The 23,555-nt window shown below is 57.9% G+C and overlaps 9 protein-coding genes across 9 annotated transcripts; 5 read left to right on the top strand and 4 right to left on the bottom strand.

Moving 5' to 3' along the window:
• Window positions 1-535: 535 nt before the first annotated feature.
• On the bottom strand, window positions 536-3,062 carry CMQ_4771 (acetamidase regulatory protein; the record flags this gene model as incomplete). Its single annotated transcript, XM_014312927.1, has 3 exons — window positions 536-2,708; window positions 2,776-2,865; window positions 3,022-3,062. The coding sequence occupies 3 exons, from the start codon at window positions 3,060-3,062 to the stop codon at window positions 536-538; spliced, it is 2,304 nt and encodes a 767-aa protein (XP_014168402.1).
• Window positions 3,063-3,658: 596 nt separating this feature from the next.
• CMQ_4860 (general amino acid permease) lies at window positions 3,659-5,326 on the top strand (the record flags this gene model as incomplete). The annotated part of the gene is made up of 1 exon (XM_014313016.1): window positions 3,659-5,326. The coding sequence occupies one exon, from the start codon at window positions 3,659-3,661 to the stop codon at window positions 5,324-5,326; it is 1,668 nt and encodes a 555-aa protein (XP_014168491.1).
• Window positions 5,327-7,614: 2,288 nt separating this feature from the next.
• On the bottom strand, window positions 7,615-9,568 carry CMQ_4381 (major facilitator superfamily transporter multidrug resistance; the record flags this gene model as incomplete). The annotated part of the gene is made up of 6 exons (XM_014312537.1): window positions 7,615-7,967; window positions 8,027-8,733; window positions 8,786-8,833; window positions 8,935-9,042; window positions 9,100-9,185; window positions 9,332-9,568. The coding sequence occupies 6 exons, from the start codon at window positions 9,566-9,568 to the stop codon at window positions 7,615-7,617; spliced, it is 1,539 nt and encodes a 512-aa protein (XP_014168012.1).
• Window positions 9,569-10,096: 528 nt separating this feature from the next.
• Window positions 10,097-11,310, top strand: CMQ_4534 (FAD-binding monooxygenase; the record flags this gene model as incomplete). Its single annotated transcript, XM_014312690.1, has 3 exons — window positions 10,097-10,362; window positions 10,832-10,918; window positions 10,971-11,310. 3 exons carry the CDS (start codon window positions 10,097-10,099, stop codon window positions 11,308-11,310), a joined length of 693 nt encoding a protein of 230 aa, XP_014168165.1.
• Window positions 11,311-11,482: 172 nt separating this feature from the next.
• On the bottom strand, window positions 11,483-12,730 carry CMQ_4301 (fungal specific transcription factor; the record flags this gene model as incomplete). Its single annotated transcript, XM_014312457.1, has 2 exons — window positions 11,483-12,336; window positions 12,400-12,730. 2 exons carry the CDS (start codon window positions 12,728-12,730, stop codon window positions 11,483-11,485), a joined length of 1,185 nt encoding a protein of 394 aa, XP_014167932.1.
• Window positions 12,731-13,339: 609 nt separating this feature from the next.
• CMQ_4362 (ef-hand calcium-binding domain protein) lies at window positions 13,340-14,178 on the top strand (the record flags this gene model as incomplete). The annotated part of the gene is made up of 3 exons (XM_014312518.1): window positions 13,340-13,381; window positions 13,517-13,586; window positions 13,646-14,178. The coding sequence occupies 3 exons, from the start codon at window positions 13,340-13,342 to the stop codon at window positions 14,176-14,178; spliced, it is 645 nt and encodes a 214-aa protein (XP_014167993.1).
• A 51-nt stretch (window positions 14,179-14,229) lies between these two features.
• Window positions 14,230-16,025, bottom strand: CMQ_4388 (udp-glucosyl transferase family protein; the record flags this gene model as incomplete). Its single annotated transcript, XM_014312544.1, has 2 exons — window positions 14,230-15,842; window positions 15,902-16,025. The coding sequence occupies 2 exons, from the start codon at window positions 16,023-16,025 to the stop codon at window positions 14,230-14,232; spliced, it is 1,737 nt and encodes a 578-aa protein (XP_014168019.1).
• A 784-nt stretch (window positions 16,026-16,809) lies between these two features.
• Window positions 16,810-18,689, top strand: CMQ_4455 (phenolpthiocerol synthesis polyketide synthase ppsa; the record flags this gene model as incomplete). The annotated part of the gene is made up of 4 exons (XM_014312611.1): window positions 16,810-17,031; window positions 17,089-17,233; window positions 17,290-18,137; window positions 18,486-18,689. The coding sequence occupies 4 exons, from the start codon at window positions 16,810-16,812 to the stop codon at window positions 18,687-18,689; spliced, it is 1,419 nt and encodes a 472-aa protein (XP_014168086.1).
• A 24-nt stretch (window positions 18,690-18,713) lies between these two features.
• CMQ_4392 (polyketide synthase) lies at window positions 18,714-23,397 on the top strand (the record flags this gene model as incomplete). Its single annotated transcript, XM_014312548.1, has 5 exons — window positions 18,714-21,445; window positions 21,506-22,004; window positions 22,057-22,328; window positions 22,413-22,450; window positions 22,760-23,397. The coding sequence occupies 5 exons, from the start codon at window positions 18,714-18,716 to the stop codon at window positions 23,395-23,397; spliced, it is 4,179 nt and encodes a 1,392-aa protein (XP_014168023.1).
• Window positions 23,398-23,555: the final 158 nt, after the last annotated feature.

The following is a 23,555-nucleotide window of genomic DNA, read 5'->3' as shown; positions in this document are numbered from 1 at the left end:
TCAGGTTTGTTGAAGCAGATGACGGCATGAAGAATGAGAGCGGCATGATAACAGAAGCCGCTTTTGTGATAAGGGAGTGGAGGGTGCCGAGATGAGATGGAAATAGTTAAAAGAGGAAACATTGAATAGCAGCCCTGCTGCATGAGATGAAGGCCTTTTATCTGCCCGAAATACAACAGGCAAGACTGGGATTTGGATGAAGCGACCGCTGAAGCTGGGGAAAATCGCTTTGAGGCGCAGCCGTTTTAAGGCGAATTCGGTTAAGAGACGCCCAGCGATAAAATGTCGCTAGATTGATGTTCTTTGATGATTTTGATGCTTCTGGCGATGACAATTGGATTGGGAAGGGCTCATTCATAACCTGTAATAAGGCATGTCGTGGCACAGGGTCCTACATTGTCACGTGAAACAAACCCAAGTGAAGTCATGACCCGGTGATTCGCGTCCCCGTCCGACGACTTTACTGCCTGCTTACAATAGCATGAGATCCCGACAGCACGCATACCTCTGTCAACCTATTTCTACTATCTGTACTTTATGACGGAGGATACATGCGCATCTCGGCAAACGGACTTAGGGATGTAAAGCCCGAGTTCTCCCAGTAGAGGTTCGTCCAGTCGAGCTGTTCGTTAACTGAGGCCATGTGTTGCTGCAGCGTAGTGGCCGGGCTGAGCATCAGTGCCTGCAGAACGTCCACATGCTGTGGTCCGGGCATACCAAAGCCGTGTGCGTGTGAAGCCATGGCGACCGTGGCCGGGTCGATAGCTTGTGATGGCGAAAGTGGCTGTTGCTGCTCCCGGGTATGATGCGGCTGGTCGACCGCAGGCGAGATGGCAGAGTCTATGCTGCCGGTGCTGACGCTGCTCTTGCCGATGACCAGCTGGGCGCGTAGGCGCTCGGAGCTGTCCTCGAACAGTCGCAGGATAATCTCGGCGTTGAGCCAGAAGGCGGCGAGGCGGCGCATAATATCCATGGCGGAGTCGAAGCGCCGCATGGCGTGAGCGGCTAGCACCGGGTTGGTGACGCGGATCTCGGCGCTGAGCTGAATCAAAGCGGTGAAGACGGCGTCGACGGCGAAGACGTTGAGGAAGCGCAGCTCGTCGCGGGCGGCCACGCCCTCGAGAAGATGCACCAAGGCCGTGGCAGCCGAGGAGCAGATGCCCATGTCGTCCTGGCTCGTCACACTGGAAGCAATCGTGGCTGTGGGCTGTGGAGGCGGCGGCCGGTGCAGGAGGATGAGAAAGTTGTTGTAGGTCATGTGCAGCATGGCGACCCAGGGCGGAGCAGAGGCGGCCGGATGGACACTTCCGGAACAGCCGAGCAGGTGATGGCGCAGGGACGACGGAAGGGTGGCCATCCAGTGGGCAAGACGCTGGTCAGCGTCAGCGAGGGCGGCTCTGCGGCGTTCGGGCGGGACGCGCAAGCCAAAGCGGTCGCGTAAGGTGTGGGCAATGATGCAGCAGAGGCGAGTCTGATGGATCGTAAAGTCGGCATGAATGGGAGAGAGAGGAGGTTGGGTGTTGGTATTGGTGTTGCTGTGGCCATTGTGGACGTTGTTGTCGTCATCACCGGTCGCGTGTCCAGGCGAATCAAAGTCGTCTGGCCTCAGCTCGGGCACGTCGCTCTCATCCAGACGGACAGCCGGTGGACGGCCGTAGGATAGCGATACGATGACGTCGAACTGGACGAGGATCCACCAGAGGCGACGCCAGAGGCGCTGGTCCGGGGCGACGAGCGTGCTGGCGCCAGCGTCACGATGCATGCCGAGACCGAGAGCAGTGCGAGCGGCCACGCCGACCCAGTAGTAAGAGTTAGCACCAATGTCCTCGACGCCTTCGGAGTGCCAGGTCATGAGCAGGGCGGCCTGGACGACGACATCGCGATTCCACTCGAAACGGGCGTCAAAGAGCATCTTGGCGCGGCGAAAGAAGCTCGTCTTGAGGGCAGCGCGGTCTGGCCGGTGCGAGCAGACATGAGCACCGACCATGAGGACAGCCTGGAGCACGAGAAGGCTGGGGGGGTTGCGCGGGTCACGGCGACGGTACTGGCTCATGAAGACGGCCTCGTCGAGGACGGGAAAGCCGGGATGGACATGGCGGAAGTAGGCAGCCAACAGCTCGTCGACGACAGCGGCCGGTGGAAGCGCAAAGGCCTTTCGAGGGATGCGGTCGAGCTGGTGGCTCGTATATCGGCGCGAGATCTGGTTAGACGGAAAGTGGTGGACCGAAGGCGGCGCATGGCGGGCTCGCTGGCGGATCAGGTAGTGGATGTTGGAGTACTCCTGGCCGACGTAGACGATGCGGACGCCGCGCTGCATCACCCGATCGGCAATGTCTTCCTGCGAGAGCATCTCGACCAGGTGGCGTCTGACGTCAGCCGGTGCAGCCGAGGTGCCGTCCGAGTCCGAGTCATCGTTGGTGTTGGCTGTGTTTCCGTTGTGGACGGTGTTGCTGCCACAGTCGGCCGTGTTGCTGTCCCCATGGTCGCTGCCGTCTTGCCATGACGCATCCTGCAGCGATGACAGTGCAGCAGCCACCCGGTCGACTTCACTGTCGCGGTCATCAGGGCCCGGGCATTCATCGTCTCGTGGCTGGGGATGGAAGCTGTCGGTCCCACCAGACGCCGCAGGGCCGTCAACCGCGCTGGATGAGCCCCCGGTCGCCGGCGTTGGCAAAATGGTCGCCAGCGTGGTTGGCTTTGGTGGGCCTCTCTGGCAGACAGTCAGTTCTGGGACTGAAGTCAGGCCGTGATCACCAGCAGAAAGTCATTTCTTACATTGCGTCGCCGCTTCTCGTGGGCGATGCATGGGGACCCCGCACACCGGCATCCGGAACACGGCTGTCCGGGCGTTGCATCGCATCTGACCTGTTTGTTGCCAATCAACGTCAGTCAAAACGTCTTTTCTGGACACGCCCAGATCTGGGGTCCACCAGCTCACCTTGCGCACATGGCATCGGCGGCTAGAGACGGGGCCCGGTCGTTAGCTAAGTGCGATGATCGCACAAGTCCGGAGGCACTCACCAAGCCGAGCGCTGGCTGCGAGCCTGGCCAATCCTGTCCATTGGTGATGGGGTCAAAAGGACTGTCGCCGACGGCGATTCTAGGAAGAGTGGGTAGGTCGCGTGATATGTGCCTTTCGAGGCGAGGATCGGACTGTATCTCGGCAGGAGCGAGGCGATAGACCCCAGACGGAGGCAGGTGCGGGTGGCACGTGTCGGACTTAGCTAACATCTATCCAGACCCACGATGGTAGATTGTCTTTGTTCAGGTCGGTCCCCAGCACGAGTCAAAGCGTTCCGATTGCAGCCTCTTATCTCGCGCGATAGACGGTCGGCGACAGACACCAATGCGACGACAGGACGACGGGTTAGCGCAGCTGTCGTCGTCGATATCCGGGCGGGTCCACCAGCCATGGAGGTGCACTAGGCTAATCGTCTGCCGGCGAGCTGATATGGAAGCGAGTCTTTGATGTCTAGCCGACCACATGGCACCTGGGCCAGGCAAGGAGGCGTGTCTGTTATCTCGCAGCAGTTCGGGAGGGGGGGTGCAACGGTGACGATATAGAAGCGGTATGTTCCTCGGGGGACAGGGCAGAGAGCACGCAACAGTCGCAAGCACAGTCCATTCTGTCCGCAAAGCCCAGCCATTCGCCAACAGCATGGACACCAAGGACATTGAGAACATCACGATGGCGCCAGCGCGGCCGTCGAGCGAAGCTGCTGGCGAGATGCGGAAGCTGGCCGTGCCGACCGAGCAGGGCGACGAGTACGGCAACAACAACCACGGAAACGCGGCCCAAGGCTCGCTCAAGCGGGTCTTCAAGACGCGACACGTCCAGATGATCGCGCTGGGGGCCAACATCGGCTCGGGCGTGTACGTGTCGAGCGGCGAGGCCTTGCGCAACGGGTCAGCACCCGGCATGCTGATTGGCTACGGCCTGATCTGCTCCATGGCCATGTGCATGCTGAGCGTCCTGAGCGAGGCCCAATGCCTCTTCCCGACGAGCGGCTCGTTCATCGACCACGCGAGCCGCTTCGTCGATCCGGCTCTCGGCTTCGCCATCGGCTTCTGCGAGTGGTTCGGCGCCCTGACCGTCGTCGCCGCCGAGGGCTCCGTCGTGCCCATCGTCATCTCCTACTGGACCACGTCCGTGCCGACGGCCGTCTGGTACACCATCTACCTCGCCATTGTCGTTGGCCAGCACCTGCTGCCAAACCGTGTCTTTGCCGAGTTCGAGTTCGGCACCGGCGCTCTCAAGGTCGCCGTCACCTTTGTCGTCCTCTTCACCATGCTCGTCATCTGCTGCGGCTACGGTGGTGATGCCATCGACCGCGGCTACAACTACACCGGCCTCTCGGCCTTTCCCCATGGCTTCAAGGGTGTCGCCTCCGTCTTTTTGCTCGCCTCCTGGGCCACCGGTGGCCAGGAAATCATCGGCATCTCCTCCGGCGAGTCCGCCTTCCCGCGCTGGGAGCTGCCCCGCGCCTCCAAGAACCTCGTCATCCGTATCGTCCTCATCTACATGTCTGCCTGCGTCTATATCACCGTGCTCGTGCCCTACACCGACCCGTCCCTGCTCGACACTAGCAACGAGATCGCCAAGTCGCCCTTTATCATCGTGCTCGACCGCGTCCGCATCCGCGTCCTGCCCGACATTGTCAATGCTGTCCTCCTCGTCGGCCTTGCCGGCATCGGATCTGAGTCCATGTTCACAGCCTCCCGCATCCAGACCGCCATGGCTCGCATGGGCATGTTCCCTGCCATCTTCGGCCGTGTCGACCGCTACGGCCGCCCCATCTACTCCACCGTCTGCTGCGCTGTCGTCAGCATCGTCATGACCTACATTAACCTTTCGACCGGCGGTGCTACTGCCTTCACCTGGTTCAGCTCCGTCTCGGCCACCACCACTTTCTTCGCCTGGTTGACCATCCCGCTAACCAACTGGTGCATGCACCGTGCCCTCGCCGCCCAGGGCGATCCCGCCCTCCAGATGCAGCACGCCTTTAAGCTGAGCTGGTGGCCCCTTGCCCCCCTCTATCTCGCCATCACTACCGCCTTCACTCTCGCCTGCACCATCTACGTGTCTGCCAGCCCCATCCGCGACAGCCCTAGCGCCACCATCTTCTTCGAGAATATGCTGTGCATGCCCCTGTTCATCACTGCGTACGTCGGCTACAAGATCTACTTCCGCACCAGCGTCCAGGACCCCAAGACCGCCGACCTGCACAGCGGCCGTCGCCTGATGACGGAGGAAGAGCTGCAGATGCTGGACAACTACTATGCCCAGCCCATGTATAAGCGATTGTTAAGCTATGTGAATTTCTAAGCAGCAGACTTTAGACTAGTTAGGCTATTAGTAGAACTAAGTAAGACGTGCCTCTGATGTATACAATGGTACTCGTGTTCTTATAACGTGTGTGAAACGTAGGCTGTGTATACTTCAACAGCAACTTTAAAGGGTTGTTAGGTAGTGAGGCGATACCTAACAGCTGTAGGTGTATAGCCTTCTTCCTTACATATAAGATACATATTATACAGTAGCATCCGCTGCGTCTCAGATACAACTATGTCTTTTAGTGCTGTCTTATTTTTGGTCGACTTTTGTTTCCTCAGCTCACGATCAAGATCTTACGCTAATTATTCTCAAATATATCCATATTCCCTTGTTTTGCGAAACGTTCATAGGTAAGTTGGACATAAGACTTTGCATCTTGCAGCTGGATTTCAAGAAGTGTGACCACGCCAAAAGTACCAAACATTGACGCGGTGCCCCATAAATGATCCGTATTTTCATCTGTTATGCGCGAGGCCTTGGTTACTTCGCCAGTAGGAAGAACAATCTCGATCCAGTTAATGATGGCATCAAAGGGCCTATGTCGGAAGGAGGAACTTTCTCCAGAAGTGCCCGTAAAGCCCCCACCCACAGTTATCCTAGGGAACTCCATAAACACGAGTGGTACAAGACCTTTCGTAATTGTCGCCGCCACAAGCATGTCCATAAGCACATTGGACTCTACCAGAGCTGTCTTGTTCGACTCATCGACCGCGAGCACCCGGTTAAGTGAGCTCGTATCCACAGTGTTGTCGGGATGCCGTTGAGAGCAACGAGTGCTGTTCGTAGAGCCAAGGTATCTGGTAGCAAAATATCGCACGCGTGAGGATACCACCGCTACGGCCTCCTCATGAACTTCCATATCTGCGTGTGTGTTCTCCGGTGTTTTGTAAAGTTTTGTTTGAAGCGAAAGAATAAATAATGCTTGATGCAGCTCTTTACACCACCTTAGCAAAACCAACAGCACAGTTGGCTGTGTTGATGCCGTTGGTAAGCTTAGCTGCACAAACAGGGTCACGCAGTACCGGCTGAAATCGTACGACTTGACTACCCAATAAAGGCGTAAAAGTGGCTCAAATGATATTGTTTATCGCTACTCTCCGAGAAGTAGCCCTTTTCTCCTTGTCGTCTTGCTGTCCTTCACTTTGCTTATTGAACCGTAGCAATGGTTAGAGATGTTGTCATAATATTCGGAAACAGGTACGGAGACCCCACTGTTACTCATAATTGTGGGGTTTCCGGAGATGTCGGTAGCTGAAGACGCACTTAATACTTCTGACCAATCACAGAGGTAATCTGTAATTCGCTCCGCCCACCTTAATTGTAGTCCCACAAACTGGTCGGGTAATATTGGATCAGCTGTTGACTGCGGAGTACGAAGCATGACAGATAACGTTGTTCTTTACTCCGTTATGCAACACGATATGCACTGTGTAGACGTCGCGGATTCTACTTCAAAGTACAAGTATGTTGTTAAATACGTCTTACGTCACGTTACACGCATGTAATGGTCCAATATTCACGGATCGAGCTCACCGTTCCGAAAGGCAAAACGCTTTGCGAGGTTTCTTGATTCGCTAGATATTACTTTACGTAGACCGTCGGTAAGTGGCTTGGCTACCACCGGTGTGTGCGGAGTGCTAAATATTGACGTATTACGCAGCTAGAGAAATGAAACGCCGTCCTGCGCACATCGTCCTAGCTAGTAATAGTTTTTAAAGATTGCTATATATGTGTGGGTCCTATAAGGTTTAGAGTGCCCTGCTGGCTTTCGTCTAGTTTGGGTTTGCGGGAATCCACTTCGGGGGCTGGAATTTCCACATTCCCAGCCATGTGAGGCGGCTATTGCGGCGCGTCTGCTCTGTGTACATTGTCTGTTCCATGATATGCACCTGGATGGTTATCTATTGGGATTTTGAAGTAATGGCTTGGATCACAAGACGGCTGGAAGGACCAAAATGAGAGCATCACCGCCACCGAAAGAAGAAACTCTTTAGTGCGGCGCTTCCAAACGAAATGGAGATCGTCCATGTTAAGCTCGACTCTGAGGCGGACCCGCCATGTACGCTTCAACAACTCATCGGATCAACATCCCAATGAAGCCGTTCCGTTTTTTACCGTCGTCATACTCGGTCCGCTTGGAGCCCTTTACATCTGCACAAGGAGCAGACGCCTCGTCTAAAAGACTTTGATAAACACGTATACTGTACACAGTGTGGGTTTGTGCTTATAAGAACTGCGTTGTAATCACACAATTCTTGGATCCACGCTCTTTCAAAAGCCTATGCTTTGGACATTTCTGGTCCGACTACGACACAGGTCTCCCTCTTTGTGGATTTCGTTTTGCGAAGAAACAGCGGGAGCGTCGACATTAGCACGGCGACGCCACCAAGGGCTGAAACCATGATAAAGCTCAAGCGATACACGTCGTTGAACCGACGACGCACCTCGAGCGCTTCGGCAGCTGATAATGTCTTGATAACGGTAGTGGGAGCGTCAATCAAATCGGAGACGACGTCATCTGGTAGAAAGCTCAACCGCCGGGGAAGCTGACTGTGAAGGATGGCCTGGACGCTGGATAAGGCCATACAACCGCCCATTGTGCGCATCATGTTAACCGACCCTATCATCACGACTGCAGGAGGAAGGTCATGACGGAGAGAAGGAAAGAACGAGGTGGGACTTGAAACATACCATTATCACGGTCCTGGACGATGACACGGCCGAGAATGAGAAAGGTGGCCATGGTGAAGCCCATGCCGACGCCGAGGATGGCCTCAAAGCCGTAGTTGCGAGCGAGAGTAGCGGAGCTAAAGGGGACTTCGATGAGCAGGCCGACACCGAGGGCAGTGAGCACAGATCCGGCGGCAAGCATGTGCCAGGCGAAGCGGAGCGTCTTGGAGAGGATCACACCAGACACGAAGCTAGAAAAAGTCATGGGCAGTAGGATGGGGAGGGTGCGGACGCCAGCCATGGTGGCCGAGGACTGGCGGACGATCTGATTGAGCTGGGGCATGTTGATGACAGAGGCGTAAAAGACGCAGCCCTGGAAGAAGGCGGCCAGGAGTAGGAGGGTGACCTTTTTGCTGACGAGCAGGCGGAGCGGGAAGATGGGCTCGATGGGCGAGTGTGCGGCCCGGCGCATACGCCAGTGCTCCCAGCCGAAGAAGAGGAGAATGCAGAAGCCGCCGACAGTGAGTGTGGCGATGACTTGGGCGTCGCTCCACGGATGCTCGTCGCCGCCTGTCTGCAGGCCGTAGAGCAACAGGACGGCGCAGGTAATGGAAAGAAAGGCGCCGACGACGTCGAGCCGACGCAGATGGGCTGTGCTGAAGCCGTGTCCGTCGCCACCGGGCAGAGAGAAGAAGACAATGGCGAGTGCGAGAGCAGCCCCGGGGACACTGTCACAAGGGTCAGCCAAGATGTGTCCGGCTCGAGGGCTCCGGCACATACTTGAGCAAAAAGATCCATTTCCAGTCGCCGGTGCTGCAAATGGCGCCTCTGATGATGGGGCCCAACACATTGGAAATGGCAAAGGTGGACGAGACGACAGCCGAATACGCGCCAACTAGACTAGCCGGACACCGTACTAGTCAGCAAACTGAAGAGGCGACAGGACCGGACGGACGCGTACAATGTCTACAATGGTGACAAAGACGACGGCATAAATGCCCGAGCCGCCGACACCCTGGAGGGCGCGGAAGACGATGCTGCAGCGAGGTCAGCGTCCGGCGTGGGAAAGCCGTGGTTGTCGGCGAAGCACGCACAGCGTTGTCAGCGGCATATTCTGGGCGCCGCCACAGAGTCCAGAGAAGAGGGCAAACCAGACAAGCGCAAAGAGGAGGCAGTTGCGCTGGTCAAAGATGTCGGTCAGCTTAGAGTAGGCCAGGGGAAAGCCTATGGGACGAGCCGGTCAGCCAGTGAGCAGCAACATGGACAATACAGCAGCCGGTCCGTACTGCTGTAGGTAACGAGGTAGGCTGTGACGACCTAGCCGACGGCGGCAAAGTTGTTGAAGGACATGCCGATCGTCGTGAGAGCGGTCGAGATGATGGTCGTCTCGAGGGCCGAGAACATGAGGGCCAGCGAGAGTCCGAGCACGCTCATGTGCAGACGCCAGCCGTACAGCGCCCGTGGCGGATCCTGCAGCTTGTCGTTGACAGCCGTGGTGTTTTCCATGCCAGCAGGCCGCTCCGGCAACGCTGTCTCGCCGGCATCAGCAACTGCTCTGTTCATTGCGGTGGTGGTGCCAAGATGGACGGACATGCGCACAGACTGCTCTCTGCTCGGCACTGCATCTTTGCAGACAGGATCGGGGTGTCAGACGGATGTCGGGTCCTGATAAGGACAGAGTGGGCTTACACACTGTCTTGGTTGTCTGGGGTTCCCCCTTCTCCGGTGGGTTTTTCTGCAAAAAACCCGCCGAGCGTGTGGAGATGTTTTATCTGCAAAGATCAGTGGGGCGCCGATCAGTCGTAGGATCAGCGCATGGTTGCATGAAATAGTCCGTGTCCACATTTCTCTCCGCTTTTGTCGGATCGCTGCTGCACGATGCCTTACTCTGGGCTCGTTCGGTGGATATTGTCAGAGACCGACAAACTGTGGGCTGACGGGCTTTCGCCTATGTGATCACGTGATGTCAGATGTACTTGTCTATATACCAGTTGTTTGGGGAGAACTGACCCACGTCTTGAGTAGATGAGGAATTTACAGTACTGGAGCTTTCAACGTTCTCTGTCGATCAACAGCAACGTCTCCAAAGCCATGGCAGTAGAATCCAAGGCCGAACAGCGCTTCCGCGTGGCCATTGTGGGTGGCGGTCTAGGCGGGCTAGCGCTGGCCCAGATGCTGAGGTCGAACGAGCGAGTGCAGGTGACGGTGTATGAGCGGCAGGTGGAGGTGACAGACCGGCTGGCCGGCTACCGGATCCAGATGGAGCGAGGGGCGATTGCGATGCTGACGAGCCGGGTATCAGCGGGAGTAGGAAAGAACCTGGAACGGAGCATTGGCGAGCAGCCGGCATCGGGACAGTAGCTGGGGTTTATGCGGGCAGAGCGGCGCGACAAGATGTTGATGACATGGTATCCGCCCAAACTGCGCAGCATGGTGAGCGTGAACCGGTGGATCATGCGCCAGGCGCTGCTCGACGGTGCCGACGGCTTTCTGCGTGCAGGCAAGAAGCTGGTGCGGTACGATCGGGCAGACGGGGCAGACGGACCGATCAAGCTCTTCTTTGCCGACCAGACGACAGCGACGTGCGACCTGCTGGTCGGAGCCGACGGCGTGCACTCGGCCGTGCGTCGACAGCTGCTGCCAGATGTGCGCGTGCACAACAGCTGCTACGGCGTGACGTACTTCAAGGTGCCGTATGTGCCCGAGACGGCGGCGCTGCTGCCGTTCGGCACCGGAGGAGCTGCGCGACGAGATTCGTTCGCGTCTGGCCGACCAGACCGTCGATCCGCTCTTCCGCCAGCTCGTCGACCGTGTTGCTCTCGACAGCGCCTACTCCAACATCCTCAAGCTCGTCGAGGAGCCACGCCCGTGGTCCGACGGTGCCGTCACCCTGCTGGGCGATGCCACACTCAAGTACGTCTCTTGTTCCCCATCCTCTCTGCCTTCCCGGACTGACAATCCCTAGCATGTCCCCGTATACCGGCAAGGGCGCGTCGCTCGCCGTGGCCAACGCCCTCGAGCTGGCAAAGTGCCTCGACCAAGACGACTTTCTCGACTGTTTGGAACGACGGCGCACACTGCTCAATGGCTACGTTAAGACCATGATCAAGCGTCGACGCAAACAGCGCAAGGCGGGCGTCTTTGTCCCGCGGCTTGTCTTCTCCGGCAAGAACTCGGTCAAGGTCGACTTGCGCGACAGCCTGTTCCGCATCGTCAACGTCGCCGGCCACAGCATGGTTGGTGTGCGCAGAGTGGTGGGGAGTAACCGGTCACCTCACGTCGTCCTTAAAATTGAGCCAGTGTGATGGGGATTTTCTTTTTCTTTAGTTACTTTTCCTTTTATATTCTTATATTTTCTCATTTTATTCTTCTCTTTGCCTCCCCAGAGTCTATTATTCCATATAATTCGGGTCTCTGTCACGTCTCATATCTATCCGTCTGCTATTACAATCCCCCACCGACAGCATCTGAAACTGGCTAGCAATGCAGCACTCTGTGCATGACCTGCGCCGCCACGTCTCGTATATTACGCACCGTAGACGCCAGCTGCTGGATCGACAGTGCGATAAAGGGTAAGCCACCGCTCTCGCTCGGAGATAAAGCCTGTTCCCCCGCAGCCGTGGCCTGTTCCATCTGAACAAGGTAGTACTGTAGTGTGGCCAGCGATATAAATGCTTTCAAATCATCAGGCAAGCGTGCCATCGACCACTCGGCCAAGCAGACCTGCGGGACCTGCGGGACCTGCCGCTGTGCCTGCTGCTGCTGCTGCTCGAAGAGAGAAGACGGAGTTGGGCTGATGCTGATGGAGTTGCTTCTTCCCGACGGCGTTACGGCCCATGGATTTGGGTGCGATTGCGGCTGCAGCTCGCTCGTTACCCGCTGAAGCGCATCCCGGTACAGATCTAGCGTTAGCGTTGCTGGCATGGCCACTGCAAGCATCGCGTGAGCGAGCCTAAGTGCCGGCTCCATGGCCGCGAGCCCGGAGAAGCGCGGACAGCCACCGTGCGGAAATAGGCCATCTCCGTCCTGGTGTGGTACCGCGACCGGGGACAGAGCCGACTTTGCCAACATCAGCTGCTGCTGCAAGCCTGCCAGCCGACCCAGTAGTCGATCCAGGTCCGTCGTCGGCATGCTTGCTGTCGTGCTCGTCGTCGTGCTGATGTTGTTATTGCTTTTGCTGCTCGCATGTTGACTGTGTTCCCCGAAGCCAAAGATTTTGTCGTGCTGAAACGCGACGTCTGGCTCTCCGAATGATTCTGGCTGCATGTCACCCTCTGTTGGTGGCGAGTCGAGCATCAACCACGGCCGCCAGAACAGGTCGGAGAGGAGTGCTGAAATGGCGAATCAGTCATCATTGTTCTTTTCGGATGGTACTTGTCCCAATTGTCACGTACGGGCATTGTTCCAGTTCATGTCCGGTACAGCCGTGCCATCCATAGAGTCCTGCTCTCCGGAGCTCCGATCCAAGTGAGTGTTGCCGGCATGATAAAAATGTAACAAGTCCGGTGGGTCTGTCTGTTCGCTTCGGCTCTCGTAAAGCGGGAGCTTGCACTTCCTAGGCCGGCCTCCCTCCAATGGCGGGCTGTGGATGCAGAGGGGCCCGTCCTTTTCGCAGTTGCTGCAGCGTAGCTCGTCTGTTAGCCGGGAGCACTTTAGCTTCTTGGCATGGCAGCGATCGCAGGCCGAACGATTTCCTGGACAGAGCTGTGAACGTATGCGCCTCATGTCGGCAGACTGCAGCGGACACATTCAGATGCAGACGGCTCGGGTGAAACCAATAAGAAGATGAAAAGTAAAAAATATGTAAGCGAGACTACTAGCAGAGGACAGCTGACCCAGACTTGTTTCCCGGACAGCAGATCGAAAGCAGATGTCCACGCGACACCAGCAGTAACATGCACAGCATTTCCATGTTTAGATAAAAACCGCAACATGTTGATCGCTGCCGTTTAGCTAGTGTCGGGGCATACACCAGGAGAGTACGAGGGACTAGGAGAGGAGCTATTGTAACGCACTGAGTAAGGTCAGGCTACGACATGGTTGCTTGTAGGGCTCCTTTAGTAAAGGCTCCTTTCAACGCATTGTGGGCGCTATGGATGTTAATGTGAGTCGGTCTTATTCAAGGAGGCTACTAGTCGTAGCAGTGGCTCCGAATCCATCGCGTCTGTACTTTGGCGAAAAGATATATATTATGCCTGCACGTACTAGAAAACGCCGCAGCCGTAGTGGAAGCAAATAAGGGGGAAGGGGTTGCGTGCCAGCAATCACACAGAACTTACTCCAAGCTCGTGCTTGCAGGCATCTGCATCCCAAGGAAGCCCTCTGGCGAGAAAGATGCGGATTTTGTGTCTCCACGGGGCTGGCACCAGCGCTAAAGTAAGACAAGCACCTCAAGAAACTGAAACGTGTTGGGCTGACGATGGTTCAGATCTTTGCCCTACAGCTTGGTACGGGGTCAACATAGGATCTGGTCTTTGACGCGCTGCTAATAATGGATTAGCTGCTCTACAGAATCATCTGCGAGATGACAGCATTGCGTTTGAATTTATCGACGGCGAGTGGGATGCACCACCGGCACCAGGTACGAGATCTTGCGGCCTGTGGACAAGAAATCAGGCCGCTGACATGATGTTGCTGCAGGCATTGCCAAGCTTTATCCCGGCCCTTACCATGCCTTTTACGACTGGAATCCGGCGGAGCCTAGCCCGCCATGCGAGTCGCTGGCTGAGTCCTACGACTACCTGACTGAGGTGCTTGAGGCCAAGGCCTTTGACGGCATCGTCGGCTTCAGTCAGGGCGCTGCGTTGGCAGCGTCGTACCTGTTGTACCACCAAAACCAGGACCGTCAACTATTGCAGCCGGTCGTCCGCTTTGCCGTCTTCATGTGCGGCACGCTGCCTTGGGATGCCTCGGGCACGCGGCGATTGGGCTTAGCAGAGCTGGCTAGCAGCGACAGCACGCCGAGAGCGATTAACATTCCGACGCTGCACGTGCATGGGGCCATGGATGAATGGTTGGATGAGAGCCGGGCGCTCAAGGAGCTATGCAAGCCGGCCGAGGCAGTGGTATGGCAGCACGGACTAGGCCACGCGATCCCAGTGGACCGAAAGAGCACCGAGCGACTGGCCGATCTGTTTCGCGAGGTGATACGACGGGCGATATTTAAGCAGTAAAATACGCGTGGTATACAAGATAGAAGACAGCAGAAATTCAGGTATTTGCTATCAATGCGACCCCTTAAGCAGGGCTCGTGCAGTATTCAAGACAGTGGTGAAAATCGAGCGGACATCGCCCTTCTTGGCCCGAACACTACCAATGGCAAAGACAAGGCCCAGAGGCAGGACAACGGTACAGCCGAGGCCAAGGGCCCAAAGGTCCCAGTTTTTAGCCCGCCACACCGACATGCGAGCATCGGCCGTCTGCAGGTGCGTAGGCCGCAGTTCGTGGCCGTCGGCATCGAAGCGAAGCTCGGCATCGTAGAGCACCTCTTCGATCAAATCGACGGCGAGGTACTTCCGGCGAGAGGCAACACGGGCGATACGCCTCATACGCTCGACATTGCGGGTTATAGGGCCATTAGACCTGCTATCGACGACGTCGTCGAGAATACGGCCAACTTTGTCGCATATTTCCTTGGAGCTAAAGTTAGCCTTGTCGAGCTGAAGGCCGACACCAGCAGCGGCTAGACGGGCGCTGTTGCAAAGCTGGTCGAAGAAGAAGCCGAGTGTTAAGACGGGCGTCCCGTGGAAGAGGGCCTCGTTGGCTGACGATCCGCCGCCGTGGGTAAGATAGAGGCGACAGTGAGGATGGTCAAGGACGGCGCGCTGAGGGGCAAAGAGTGGGAAGAGGAACTCGTCGGCATGCTTCCCGTCAAGAAAGTCACCGACACAGAGAGTCTTGGACGAATATTGGCCAGAGCGGGCAAGCAAAGCAGAGCGGTTAAAGGCGTCGCGCAGTTTCTGGCCGATAGACCAGATAACGCCGTTAATATAACCGGCGTCGAGAGCGAGTATAAGGCCATAGAGGATAGTGTGTAGGGAGGAAGTAGGCAATAGAATATGGGTGCCGAGGGCGACATAAAGGGTGCGGTTATGGGTGCGGAGGAAGTCGGCAAAAGGGGGCGATAGCGGCGGATAGTCGTCGTCAAGGATAGGGCCAACAGGGGCGATTAAAGGCGGCAGGTCCTTAGGCACCTCAAGCCCAAAGAAGGAGTTGACCAGGATAAGATAGCCAGGCTTAGGGCCAGCAGGCGAACGCCAGGTAACGCCAGCAGCACGGCGCATGCGTTTAGTCCATTCCATCCAAGCAAGGATAGCCGGCAGGGCCTTGAGGACGACAAGCTCGTTGCGCAGCCGGGACCAAACAGATGCGTGTTCGGACGTAAGGGTCATATCAACCTGGAAGCCGGGCTGGCCAGGGATATACGGCACCGGGGCCATTAAAAAGGGCATCTGCGGCCACATAACGGCTACAGGGATGCCAAACTGGACCATCATGTCCTTAGCAGCGGCCTCGGCAAAAAAGTCGGCTAGGATAAGGTTGGGCGGCCGTGTCGACTGGTTAACAAGCTGCTTCAGCCCGGCGTACTCGGCCGTCCAAAAGGAGTCCCAAAGGTACTTGGACTGCATGATGGGGCCGAGGCCCTGGCTTGGGTCCCAGTCGAGCATACGGCGGTAGTGTGCCTCTGTTTGCTCGTCTGTCGGGCAGCGGCCATCAAAGACGTGCACGGCCGATAGAAACGGACAGCCGCTGGCCCACGACTCCTGGCCGCCCAGAGTGGCAAACTCAACCGTATGACCACGGGCTGCTAGTAGCCGACACACCTCCAGGATTGGCGCTGTATCGCCGTCAAGTCAGCATAAGCATGGCTTATAGGATAAGGGAAAGCAAGTGGACTAAGCGAGCACCTGCCTGCATGCGTAAAGCCGCCGGTTGTCACGACAGCCAGGATGCGACGGGCTGGCAGGCCACCCGGTCCTGCCTCCATCAGCTCTCGTCGTATCGAGTCTGGTTGCGTCATCTTTCAATCAACCACAGAGAACTGCAGAAGACTATCAGCAGAGGACAGTTATGCTGTTAGGCGCAACATATACAGGAGATACGTCTGGGCTTGAAAAGATGGGTAGGTCGGAAGGCTGTTTCGGGCTTCGTCGGAATACTGCAGTCGTATGATTTCGCACATGCTCGGCGGGTTTCTCGCAGGTCTGGGCTAGGATTCAGACGGTTATATCTACAGGTGGACCGAGTTGCGTAATGCGGCTACGAAGTAGGATATTTGTCGAAAAGACTAGGCCAAAATGGGTGGGTCGAGTTGTGCCATGTGATGGATAAATACATGTACTGTGTGGCGTAAGCCGCTATTAAGTAGGAGATTCATGCACATCAGCAGATCCGCCAGACTGAAATTATCAGATCCTTCGGCTCCACCGGATCTGCAGCACTGGAAATAAGGCTTAGTGCTTCTGCCCGGAAGGAAGCAGAAGCAAGGCTAACCGGTCGGAGGACGATCGGAGGTTTTGCAATCGTGTCGAGGAGATTTTACTTAGCGCCGGCCGGAGGATCGGCTGCCGGAGGCTGGCGAGAATGGCGTGAAGATCTCGGACCCGAATCGGTAGGAGCTCGAATTAGACGTAGCCCTGCAAGGCCACGAACAACAGTATCAAGAAAAAATGGTTCTAAAGCCTTGTACGGCTGGACGGCCATCGGGTTGATCATCAGGGAGTTTAACGAAATTTTCAGAATCTAACAGATCTGCTTATTCAGCCGACTACTTCTTTCTTTTAACAAGACCCGACTATCGAAACATGGGCGACGCAGGCGACTACGAAGGCGGAGCTGGCTCCCCACACAACAGCAACATGCCCATTGCCGTCGTTGGACTGTCGTGCCGCTTTCCCGGCGACGCCACGAGTCCGTCGAGGCTGTGGGACATGCTTAGTGCTGGCAAGAGTGCGAGGTCACCTATTCCCAAGGACAAGTTCAACGTCGATGCGTTTTTTCATCCGAATCCCGACTGCAACGGAACAGTACGTGGGGCCTCAGCGGGTGGACGAGACCGCTTGACTGAGTGCTAACCGGTCCAGCTCAACGTTCGCGGAGGACATTTTCTCCAGGAAGACATTGGTCTGTTCGACTGTTCCTTTTTCAACATCTCGCCCAACGAGGCCAAGGCGATCGACCCGCAGCAACGGCTGCAGCTGGAGTCTGCATACGAGGCGCTGGAGAATGGTATGTACGCTAGCAGCATCAGGTGTTGTCCGTCTCTTCCTTGCTGACACAGCCAGCTGGCATCCCAATGGAAAAGGTCGTGGGCAGCGACACGTCTGTGTATGTGGACGTGTTCAACCGCGACTACTCGGAGATGCTGGCACGCGAAACCGAGACAAGGCCGGTGTACCAGGCGACGGGCAACGGACAGGCCATCCTGTCGAACCGGATCTCGTACTTTTTCGACCTCAGGGGCCCCAGCATCACGCTGGACACGGCATGTTTGGCCAGCCTGTCGGCCCTGCATTTGGCCTGCCAGAGCTATACGTATGACCACCGGGCAGCCGGCTACTCGCGAGTCGAGGGTGTGGCCACGGTCGTTCTCAAGCCGCTCGACGATGTTCTGCGTGACGGTGATCCGATCCGCGCCGTCATCCGCCAGACCACCGTCAACCAGGACGGCCGCACGGCCGGAATCACGCTGCCCAGCCGGTCGGCCCAGGAGTCGCTCATCCGCACAGCCTATCGCATGGCTGGCCTCGATCCTGCTCTCACCGGCTACTTTGAGGCCCACGGCACTGGCACCGCTGCCGGAGACCCGCTCGAGGCCGGCGCCATTTCCACTGTTTTTGGGTCCTGTCGCCCGGCTTCTGATCCCATTATAGTCGGGTCCGTCAAGACCAACCTCGGTCATCTCGAGGGTGCCAGCGGCCTTGCCGGCCTCATCAAGGCCATCCTCATCCTCGAGCACGGCATGATCCCACCCAACCTCAATTTCGAAAAGGCCAACGAGTCCATCCCACTGGAAGAGTGGAACATCAAGGTCCTCCTGCAGCTGCAGCCGTGGCCGAAGCCTGGCCTTCGTCGGGCGTCGGTGAACTCGTTTGGTTATGGCGGGACGAATGCGCACGTGATCCTTGATGATGTGAGTGCCTGTCGCTCTTTCCTGTTTGGTTTTCCTATTTTTTTTTCTCCCTGTCTCTCCTGTTTGCACGGAGCTGACGCAATCAGGCATGCAATTTCCTCAAAAAGTACCAACTACAAAGTCGTTGATTGAGCAACGGCACAAGCAACCACCACGCCTGCCCCCCAGTACAGCAGAGCCGGGGTTTTTTTGAGCGCCAACGACGATGCATCGGGCAAGGCATACGCGAAGCGGCTAGCGTCGTACATCCGGCAGAGCAAAGTGGCCGACGCCGACCGCGAGCTGCAAGACCTCGCATTCAAGCTAGCCGAGCGACGATCACAGCTGCCATAACGCCTAGCAATCAAGGCGGTGACATCCAAGGAGCTCGTGGCAGCACTGGACGGCACCGATGGCACAGACGGACCCAAGCTGACACGCAGCGCCAAGGCGCCACGGCTAGCCTTTGTGTTCACAGGCCAGGGAGCACAGTGGTTTGCCATGGGACGGGAGCTGGTCCCAATGTATGCCGTCTTCCGACAGCGACTGGAGTCGGCCGATACGCTGCTGTGAACGCTGGGGGCGACGTGGTCGTTGATGCAAGAGCTGCTGCGCAGCGAACAGACGACGCGACTGGATGAGCTGTTCCTGTCGCAGCCGGTTTGCACGGCCGTGCAGCTGGCCCTTGTCGATACGCCGGCATCATGGAGCATCATTTCTTCGGCCGTGGTGGGCCACTCTAGCGGCGAGATTGCGGCAGCCTACGCAGCTGGAGCGCTGGACTTTGCCGCTGCTATCAAGATCGCCTACTTCCGCGGCCTGGTCTCGGCGACAGTGCCGGAGCGCTGCGGCCGCAGAGGCGCCATGCTGGCCGTCGGCCTGGGGCGGGCAGCGGCCGAAGAGCGCATTCGTCAGAGCGTGGCGGCCGACGTCGGCACAGTCACGGTGGCGTGTGTCAACAGCCCGGCCAGCACGACGGTATCGGGTGACGCTGAGGCAGTGCAGCAGCTGTGCACAAGCCTCCAGGCCGACGGCGTGTTTGCACGCATCCTCAAGGTCGGCGTGGCCTACCACTCACACCACATGCACGCCGTGGCCGACGAGTACCTGCGGCTGCTGCAGGGCTGCATCGACCCTAAGCCGGCCCGGCCAGACGTGCACTTTTTCTCGTCCGTCACTGGCGGCCACATGGCCGACACCACTGCTCTGACTGCGCAGTACTGGGTGCGAAACATGGTCTCGCCCGTGCTCTTTGCCGATGCGGCCGCGGCGCTCTGCACGGGGACGCTGCAGGGAAAGGCAACGACCCAGCGACGACGTCGAACTGCTGCTCGTGATGGCGTCGATATTCTGGTAGAGATTGGACCCCACGCCGCTCTCAGCGGCCCGCTCAAGCAAATCCTGGCCGAGAAGAAGCAGCAGCAGATCTACGGCCCAGTGCTGGTGCTCGGAAAGGATGCCGTGAATACCACGCTGGACCTGGTGATCATGCTCACAACAAGGGGCTACGAAGCCCATTTGGATGCGGTTAACTTCCCGCACGGCCGAGCATCATCGGTCAAGGTGCTGCAGGACCTGCCGCCGTATGCATGGAACCACACGACGGTGCACTGGGCAGAGTCGCGCATCGGCATGGGCTACCGGTTTCGCAAGTTCCCACGACACGACCTGGTGGGTGCGCCGGTGGGTGACTTCAACCCGACGGAGCCGCGGTGGCGCAACTTTATCCGGCTGTCGGAGAACCCGTGGGTGGCCGACCATCAGGTGGCACGCAGAATCCTGTACCCAGCCGCGGGCATGATGGTCATGGCCATTGAGGCGATGAGGCAGATGCTGGTCATTGGCGACGTGCAGACGGTCATCGAGGGCTACGAGCTGCGCGACGTCAACATTGGCAAGGCCCTGGTGGTGCCCGAGTCGGCTGAGGGCGTGGAGACGATGCTGGTGATGCGTCCGGTGACGGCGAGCGCACGCAGCTCCTCGGACCTGTGGCACGAGTTCCGCATCTTCTCTGTGTCCAAGGTCGAGGGCTGGGTAGAGCACTCGCGCGGCCGCATTGCCTACCGCTTCCGCCAGCCTCCTTCGGTCGTGGATGGCGGCTGGGAAGCAGCACAACACGCGGCCGATATTGCTGAGGCATACACGATATCTCGGGAAGCCTGTGTCAACAAAATCGACGTCCAGGATCTGTACGCGTCGCTGGACGCCATCGGGCTCTCATACGGCGAGACATTCCGCAATATCACCAGCATGGCCGGCGGGCCGGGTCGATCGTTTGGCACCATCAAGATCGCCAACACACGCGACGCGATGCCATACCAGTTTGAGCACTCATATCTGATCCACCCAGCAACTCTGGACTGCGCGCTGCAGGCCATGTTCCCGGCCCTTGCGCCAGCCGGCACGACGGTCGAGACGGCCATGGTGCCGACATTTGTGCGCAGCATGTTCATCTCGAGCGAGATCTCGAGCGAGCCCGGGCACGAGTATGAGGCCTGGTCTGAGGCACGCTTCGAGGGCTTCAAGAGCACGACGGCCAGAGTCACGGTGGTCGACAGCCATGACACCACAGCAGTGCGACCCATCATCGAGATCAGCGGCATGGAGTGTGCGAGCCTGGCAGACCAGTCGACCCCGACTGACGATGACGGCCAGACACGGCCACCGAAGCTCTGCTTCATCATGGACTGGGATGTGGACGTGAACCTGATGACACAGGCAGACCTCGAGCGGCTTTCGCCCGTCCGGCCGGCTGACGAGCAGGACCGCAAGCAGATCGTCACGCACGACATGTATCGCGACAGCATGGGCATCGATCGTTGCTACGAGCACATGGCGGCCTACATGGACAAACTGGCGCACAAGTACCCGACGCTGCGCGTACTTGAGATTGGTGCGGGCACAGGTGGTGCGACGTTGCCGATGCTGCAGACGCTGGGAGGAAGAGGAAGCGGCCCGAGACGGAAGCACTACGGCCGGCTCAGCAGCTACGACTTTACCGACATCTCAACCGGATTTTTTGAGAAGGCGCGCGAGAACTTCAAGGACTGGGCCGGGCTGGTGCACTTCCGCAAACTCGACATTGAGCAGCGGCCAGTCGAACAGGGCTTTGACGAGGGCACGTACGACGTCGTCGTGGCGGCCAACGTGCTGCACGCAACCCGGCAGATGCGCGTCACGCTGGACCACGTGCGGCGGCTGCTGAAGCCAGACGGCAAGCTGGTCCTGATGGAGATCACCGAGCGCACGCTGCGCATGACGCTGACGCTGGGCAACCTGCCAGGCTGGTGGTTGGGCGCAGCCGAGGGCCGTGTCGAAGGCCCGTCGTTGTCAGTGGCCGAGTGGGATGGCCTGCTGCAAGAGACCGGCTTCTCCGGCCTGTAGATGAGCTTGCCCGACTATCTCAACGTCAGCGACCGGTTCTACAGTGCCATCACGGCGACGGCCGTCGAAGCTGTCGAGCACGCCCTTCCTCCCATCCTCGTCGTTCCACCGACAGAGGCCAGCACGAGCCCGATGACGACAGTTGACCGTGTCATTGAAAGCATCAGGGCCACGACGGTGTCTCGCGTCTCCCTGTCCCAGCTGGCGGCTGCCAATGCGGCCGGCGCCCTGATCGTCTTCCTCGCCGAGCTCGAGTCGCCGCTGCTGGCGACGGTGTCGGCAGCCGACTTTGACGCCATCCGCGGGGCCATTGGCGCGGCCAAGGGTATCTTCTGGGTGGCCCGTGGCGGCACTGTCGAGGGGCACGTGCCCGAGGCAAACCTGATTACAGGACTTTCCAGGACGATCAGGGCCGAGAAGCATGCTCTCAAATTTGTCACATTGGATTTAGATGGGGAGAGGATGGTGGCGGATGACAGTGAGAAGGACAACACCAACATCGACGTCAACGTCATCATTCGAGTCAGCTCATGTGGAACTGGCACCGTTTGTACAGCCAGGCCGGCCACTGAAGCTGGACATTGGCGTGCCGGGACTGCTAGACAGTCTGCGGTTCATCGACGACCCGATGCACACACCAGCACAAGACGGCACAGAACCACCGCCACTAGGACAGGACGAGGTCGGCATTGACATCCGCGCAACGGGCGTCAACTTCAAGGACATCATGGTCTCGATGGGACAACTGGTCGAAGACTTTCTCGGCTGGGAACACGCGGCATGGTGGATGACGGGCTGCAGTCGGCGGCGGAGGACGAGGGCGGGGCGGTTCATCTGGCGGCTGGTCCAAGTTTTGCTTCACTAATGATGACATAAGCCCGGAGACCCAGGTTCGAAGTAACCGGTCGACAGAACCAGCTACATTATGCGCGACGCAAAGTCTCAGACCGGTAAGCCGTCCGGGAGTAGTATTAAACAAGAAGACTAATGCAGCTCTATACTAGCGTCGTAGTCATCGCACGTCTATGGCTGCCCCTCGTTTTCTCAGCCGTTTCCCCAATGTCCTTCAAGTCTGCATCTTCCGGTCTGTGTTCTGCCCAAGGCCTGATGCGTGTACGTACAATCTGCCTACTCGCTATATTTTGAAACTCAAGCCAGCCATCATGACTACGAAGATACCGCAAGCTGAGAGCCTTGTAGCAGCCGGATTGCGGCCCCGGAAACTGGCTCCGTCAGACGCCCAGTACATGGCTCGGCAGGATTCGTACTGGTCCAGTATGCATTCCTGCAGCCCCATACGGCCGAGGAAGTGGACATGGCTGCCAAGGCGCTAGTGTCGTCGGGGCAGAAGTTTGCCGTCCGCAGTGGTGGCCACACAGGCTGGGCTGGATCCAATAATATTGAGGGCGGCGTGACAATGGACCTCGAGCATCTCCACCGTGTGGAGTACGACGGGGCCAGTGAGACGGTGCACATCGGCCCCCGCAGCCGGTGCACATCGGCCCCCGCAGCCGGTGGCGCTAGGTGTACGCCGAGCTGGACCAGTACGGACGGGTGGTGGCTGGTGGACGCGAAGGAAACGTTGGCGTGGCGGGCTTCCTTCATGGCCGGTCACGGCTTCGAGTGCGACAACGTGCTTGCGTATGAGGTGGTGCTGGCTACGGGCGAAATCATGGCTGTTGGCCCAACTGGCCCCCATGCTGATCTGTTCCGTGCGCTCAAGGGCGGCTCCAACAACTTCGGCATTGTCACAGACTTCAGCATGAAGGCCATTCCGTGCAGCAAAGTCTGGGGTGGCATGGCCTTCCTACCCAAGACGGCTATCCCCGGCGCTATCGAGGCCTTGTCGGCCTTCACCGACAATATCCCCAACGACCCGGACAGCAACCTCTTATAAACACAGTCCAATGGACAACCGTTTCCGAAATGGCCTTTTAGTACAACATCCTGGCTAACTACTTACTAGAGCAAGAAATAATGACGAGCATGGTCATGTCTCTTTTAATATACTCAACGCTCCTGGCCAGTCGATTGTTATGCCATGCCAAGACCGTC

This window comes from Grosmannia clavigera, assembly GCF_000143105.1.
Source record: "Grosmannia clavigera kw1407 unplaced genomic scaffold GCSC_97, whole genome shotgun sequence".
Taxonomy (NCBI): domain Eukaryota; kingdom Fungi; phylum Ascomycota; class Sordariomycetes; order Ophiostomatales; family Ophiostomataceae; genus Leptographium; species Leptographium clavigerum.
This window is presented reverse-complemented; position numbering and strand designations above follow the sequence as displayed.